Source organism: Pongo abelii, chromosome 12, assembly GCF_028885655.2.
Source record: "Pongo abelii isolate AG06213 chromosome 12, NHGRI_mPonAbe1-v2.0_pri, whole genome shotgun sequence".
Taxonomy (NCBI): Eukaryota; Metazoa; Chordata; class Mammalia; order Primates; family Hominidae; genus Pongo; species Pongo abelii.
In genome coordinates, this window is record NC_071997.2 from 53,201,026 (window position 1) to 53,207,116 (window position 6,091).

A 6,091-nucleotide genomic window follows, 5' to 3' on the forward strand; every position below is an offset into this window, starting at 1 on the left:
TTTTCTTATTATTCAGAAACATTTTTAGTTTCTCTTGAAAGCTTCACTTGATATATTGAGTAACAATAACTGAAGTAAAAGACCTTTAGTGTAAGGCTTTTCATTAATCTCACTAGAATTTAGTTTGTGTTTAATGTTTGCTGTAGCTGTAGGTGCAAGAGGCTTAAAATTTCTCTCGTGTCCTTGTTTTTGTCTCTCCTATTGCCTTTGTCTTTTCCTAATAATTCTTCCTTAAATAGTGTACCTTGCAGCTCCTCAGTTGTGATCTATTGTCATTAAACTGGATCCCTATTGATGTGGTAGTGTCTGAGCAAGGGGAAGTATCATATAATTTTATGATTAAATCTCAGTATTTTTGTGAGTCTATGCCCCAGGGCCATGACTTTCAAAAATGTTTCTTAGCTCTCTTTCTGTTAGGTAAGATGAGAAGGCTAGATGTGGCTAGAGTGGACGTAAAGGCACTCATGCTTAGGCATGATAAGAAGCTCGTAGGGTCTTTTTACCTGGAAGTAGGCCTTTGTTATTGAGAATGCTCTGGGCTGATTTAGAAATGATTTCTTTTCTCCTCCTCCTGACAAAGCCATGAGAGAATTATTTTTGACTCTCCATGAAGAGAACCTGTTGGGATTCCTGAAGGTAAAATCCATGAAGGCGTGAGGGCTTTCCTAGGAGTGCAACTTCCATGAGTTTCTCACTCTTAATGCCAAGCTGCACTCGACATCCAACAACTTTTCAAAATCACCATTTAAATGTTCCTAACAGCGTGTAGCTCTAGAGGCTTTTGCTCCAGGTAAGCAGAAATGTAAACAACTCTGTGTATTTGGGTGCTTTTCCAGATATTGAGGTACCAACTTGCCCTGCTACCTAAGTTCTCTCATTAGCCCAAAGGAAAGTTGTTTAGTTTGTTCAGATTTTTCTTGTTTTAAAGAAAAGAATAACAGTTTCCAAAGCTCTTTATGTCGACATTGTAATCAGAAGTTTAAGTAATTCATTTTTTACTGTATTTTACAAAAGTCACCATGCAAGGTAGATTGCAAATTAATGAAAAAACAATGATCCTTCACAGAAAATTATTTGAGAAGTTCTGTTTTAAGTAATATCAGACTCCCCTAGGGCTGATTGTGTCACAACATCAGGTACAATGTGTGGGCAGTGAGTGCATGGGGAAGCACTGTCTTCATTTCTTCATGACATAAACTCTGCCTGAGCAGGGCCCACACCTTCATCACAGATACACTGAGGGGGCCACTCATATAGTAATTTCCTCTTAGTCCTGGGTGAAATTGGGAGGAGCCAAGACTCAGTGTTTTGTCCCCCAACTTCTCCCTCCTCTTCCAAAGGCTCATACTATAAGAATGAAACAAAAGCATAAAAGTATAAGGTAACATTTTTATTATTATTCTCTGAGATCTCAGGACATGGAAGACAGAGAAAAGCCTGAAATGAAGGTGAGGAAAAAGGAAGAAGGAGGATCACGACAAGGTGTTCAGGTAGGGCAGTTTGGGGAGAATATTCTCTTCCAGGGTGAGTCTTCACACTGGTCGCATGTCCATGATGAGCTGCACACCAAGCTCAGGCTGCTGACTTCCCACCTGCCCTAGTCCTTGAACTTGCAGACATAGGGTAACTTTGCATCACAGTTATAATCTTTCCACTTCAGAAATCCTAGGGAGACAGAATATAAAAGGCATGGGGCTGGGGGAACTTGTGAACCCAATGAAGAGGCATCGCAGGTTTTAGCCTAGGATTTAAAGCTTCTCTCTCATCACCTGTTTCTCAATCCAGGAGAATGAGACTCAAAGAAAGCAGAGATGAGAGAAAATGGGAGAAGGCACATCAAAACTGCATTTCCTAGCTGAAAAGGATTTCCTGAAGGTCAGGAAATTGGGGATGAGGAGCAGAAAGTGCTGGGAAGAGGCAGCTCTTCTGTTTCTTACCTGTGCTTCTTGACAGGCTCCCACAGTGGCCAGGGTTTAAGATGGTGGAGGGATTTTTCTCCCATGAAAAGTAATTCATCACACCAGTGCTACTCCACTCCCATCCATCTCCATCAGGCTCAGAGCCCTATAGAGAAGAGGAGGCAGCCAGGTGAAGAAAATGGCCATTGCAGCTCTCTTTTCATGGCCCCTGAGCTGTAACACCTGATTCCTCCCCACATCAGGGATTTTGGTCTGCTCTTCCAGATGCTGCCCTAGAGTCCTCTGCATTGGAACCTCTTCCTTAACTGCTCATTGCTATTGGAAAATCCCAGCCAATAAACACAAGACCTTTGGAATCACTCAAGGTAATGTGTTACTTGCAGAACAATAATTGGTGCAGCATTTGTGATTAGCCTGTGAACCTCAAAGATAATGTCTATTCTGTATGGGGGCAAAAATTGATCCTATCTTAATTTAGAATTCCCTCAGAATAATAGATACAGACTCCCTGAAGCTCAGATAATTGACTTGTAAGGATTCACGTGAGAATTATGTAAAAGTTTTACAAGAGTCCGATTAATTTTATTTAAAGACTAGGGACCTCCACAGAATTCAGCTCTTCAGCTGCCTCATGGACTTCCTATTCTCCCAAATGTCCCCCAGAATCTGAGCTCCAGTGCTTCCTGAAGTACTTCCTGGGCAGGCACCGGGGACAGGGAGTGGGCCTAGGCAACAATAGCACCTTGAGAGGTAACAGAGAGGGGAGGATATACTCGCACCTGTGTGGGGTCATGGAGCCCAATCCAGACGTATGAGTAGCTGTTACTAATGCTCCTCACCAGGGAGGACACGAAGGATCCCTCAGCCCCACTGAGCACAGACACCAGGTTTCCAGAGGGCCACTTGTGGCAGGCCAGCTTTGAGGGGGACAAAGAGAATGAGAGGGAGCCTGAGACCTGCTGGGGGAAGGGCAGGGCAAAGGTAGGTGGGAGGAGGACTGTGTGAAAGATAAGCATGTTCATCCTCATTCCCAAGGAACTCTCCTGAAGGAGACCCTCCTCCCCCTGAGACCTGCATGGACTTTCCCCTGTCACCTCCAACCCCACATCTAACCACTCACATCTGCATCCATCCAGGATTTTGCTGACAAAAACAAGGCATAGCAGTGGGAGCCATAGGCCTTGGAGCTTTTGGGACAGCTGATCCGTGGAGAGGGCAGTTCCTTCTGGGGTTCTTCACCTGGGGTGGAAGAAAAGGGAGACAGTAAAATGAAGAGTAGGGGGTGGGTGGGAGATGACCTTGGGGAATATCTAGGCCTGCCCTTGGGGAGGAAGACCACATTCCTGACAGCCCTTCGTCTTCCCTTGTGTTTTCAGAAGTTCTTTATCTCAAAATAGCCCTACCAAATGGGCCACCATCTAGTCTGTTATTACCCTTTCCCCTTATTCAACCATTCAATACTCTCCTCACTCTGGGCTGTCTCTACATTGGGTCCTCCAATCATTGTCCCTCCCCACATCTCATTGCTGACCCTCCACACTTTACCACTGGTGTATATTAGAGTCCACTTTCCCACCAGTGTATATTAGAGTCCACTGACTAAATGGAAGCCATCTCATTCCATTGTTAGTGGACCACCGTGGAGCCTCCCACTGCAAGTTAACCTGAAGGAAGGAGTGATGATGCAGGAACTGTAGGCAGTTTCATCACACACCATGTCATTACCTCACGTGACACACAGGAGCCTTCCTCCTTTTCTTGGCTCTGAGGATTCATAGGGAACCCAGTGCTAGAGGCAGAGGATTCATAAGGAACCCAGTGCTAGAGGCTCCTGAGATAGGAGCATGAGGCAGGGGAGCAGCATCCAGGACACACTGGGCAGGGCCACGGGAGGCAGCATAGTGTCTGCGACTTGAGGAGGCAATCAGGGGTCACTAAAGGAAGTGTGCTCAGCAGGAAGACACACAGATACCCTACTGCCTCTTGTCTTTTTCCTTCTGTAGTCCCCTAGGACTAAAGTGATCTTGGTCACATCCATCATCTTCTACAGTTCTGAATGAGTTGTGAATCTGTGTACTCTCCCATCCCTGAGCCCTCCAGGACAGCCTTGCTGAGTCTCAGAGCTCCTGTGCTCCCTGAGGAAGGGATCCTGCCATGCGTTCTCCTGTATCATGTGAGGTTGCCCCTCCCCAGGTCTCATCTTCTCTCAGTTCCCACTTACCTCTCTGGTGAGATCTGGTATGCTTTGTCTGGTCAGGAAAGACTGGGTTTTTTATAAGAGGATCTCAGGGATGGTCATTGGAGTGAATAACGGCAATATGTAGGCGGGACAGGGGTCATGGGGAGGGCTTGGCATTGGTTCAAAAAGATTATGCCAAGGGGAGGAGACTCTTCCTGGCAAAGGCTGGGAATTGTCACAGATGTTGCCTTTTTCTCTGTAGCAGGCCAGCACTTTCCCCACAAACAGTTGAAGTTTGCACTTTTCCCACCTTCTTCCAGATATCTTCTTCTGAGAAACTTAAGGGAATAAAGGCAGTCTTGTGAGCCTGGTATTACATAGTTTAGAAAATATTATGATATTACATAGTTATGAGAAATGTCAAAAGTTTGCTTTTGATCAACCTGCCAGGAACTCACTTCTATAGGCATACATATGAATTTCTTTATACCTTATCTAGTAACATTTAAAATAAATTAATAAATAAAAATTGGGTGGGCATTAAAATTAGATGTGTTGGCAAAGACAATGTATTAGTCGAAATAAAGAAAGAATAGAAACCAGAAGAAGCAGCACTGGTTCAGAGTTGCTACTTCAACTTTGCAGCAAGATGTAAAAGAAGCTTGAAATAATCTTGTGTCATTATGCAAGCCAGGGTCTTATGCAACAGCAGTTAAATAGATTTGCCTTCCAGCTACCTTAGTGTGAGAAGACCAAGAGATAGTTCCTTGGTTTATTGTAATTCTGTGCTGACAGTTTGATATCTCAGAGTAGCATTCTTAGATTGTGATCTACACACCAATGGGGGTCTTCAGGGCCTGTTTGGAGTGGCTGTGCAGTTATAATTTTCATAATTATACTAAAATGTTATTTGTCATTTTTACTATGTTGACATTTGCACTGATGAGGCAAAAGAAATGGTGGATAGAAGTTCTGGTGCCTTAACATTAATCAAGGCAGTGGCACCAAATTGTATTGCTCATATCCACGCACTTGCAAGAAACAAAATAAAGGCATTTTTACTTGAAAATGCCCTTGAACTTGATGAATCAGAGTAGTGAATTGGCTTCAGTAAATCTCAACCCTTGAATACATCTAGAGGGAATATTCTGTATGACTAAATGGGAAGCTAACATGCTAAAGTGTAATGGTTGTCTTGAGGGAAATAATTTGGAACACAGAGTTTTAATTCACTATTTCATGGAACACCATTTTTACTTCAAAAGTAAACCAAGACAAACTTTACTTACTGACATATGGGTCTTTTGTTAACGTGTTTTCAAAAAAGATCAAAGTGAGTTAGTAAATGAATATTTTTAACTTTTCTCTTTTTATATATATTATTATAAATATCAATAGCTCACATGAACAAAATTTTTTTTGAGTGTCCTCAATATTTTTTAAGAGTGTGAAAGCGTCCTGAGATCAAAACAGTTTGAGACCTCTGGTTAACATCTAGCTGGCAATTTCCAGAAAATATAGGACATGGAGACTGTATTATATTACAACACAGGAATACCATCAGCAAAATTTAGAAGATGGGAAATTCTACAGGGCAAATAAGTACATTTCCCCAGCAAGTGGATGTAAGGAAATAAAACAACATATCACTCTTAACATGTGAAAAATATATCAATCAAATAAAATGTGTGAACCATGTTTGGATCTTGATTTGAACAAATTAAATAAAAAATGTAATTATAAAACAATTGGGTAAAAGTGAGCATTTGATAATGTTAAGGGACTATATCATGTTCAGATGTAATTATAATATTGAAATAATATTATTTAAAGTATCCTTATCATTTAAGATACATAGCACAATACTTACAGATGAAATAGTTATTCAGGATTTACTTCAAAATAATCTAGCATGATAGAGATAAAGAAAGAGAGAGACAGATAAAACAAGAGGGGCCTTGAGGTCATGACAGTTGTTGCTTGGTGGTAGGTA

At 42.1% G+C, this 6,091-nt stretch overlaps 1 protein-coding gene across 2 annotated transcripts; it reads right to left on the bottom strand.

Annotated features, from left to right (window-relative positions):
* Nucleotides 1-1,471: 1,471 nt before the first annotated feature.
* Nucleotides 1,472-3,819, bottom strand: LOC100447143 (regenerating islet-derived protein 3-gamma). Of its 2 annotated transcripts, XM_002811851.4 has the most exons (5): nucleotides 3,735-3,819; nucleotides 3,040-3,158; nucleotides 2,699-2,836; nucleotides 1,938-2,064; nucleotides 1,472-1,665 (listed from the first exon to the last, which is right to left on the bottom strand). In XM_002811851.4, exons 1-5 carry the CDS (start codon nucleotides 3,817-3,819, stop codon nucleotides 1,598-1,600), a joined length of 537 nt encoding a protein of 178 aa, XP_002811897.1. In that variant the 3' UTR covers nucleotides 1,472-1,597. The 2 variants fall into 2 exon arrangements, with proteins under 2 accessions (XP_002811897.1, XP_009235417.1); XM_009237142.3 differs by lacking the exon at nucleotides 2,699-2,836.
* Nucleotides 3,820-6,091: the final 2,272 nt, after the last annotated feature.

Bases quoted from the DNA above. Each gene is read 5' to 3' on its own strand.
- LOC100447143 (XM_002811851.4), bottom strand. From the start codon at position 3,819: ATGCTGCCTCCCGTGGCCCTGCCCAGTGTGTCCTGGATGCTGCTCCCC. The intron at 2,837-3,039 runs GTGAGTGGTTAG...TCCCCCTCAAAG, and splicing joins AATCCTGGATGGATGCAGAT to CTGGCCTGCCACAAGTGGCC. The intron at 2,065-2,698 runs GTGCGAGTATAT...TCTTCTCTATAG, and splicing joins GGCTCCATGACCCCACACAG to GGCTCTGAGCCTGATGGAGA.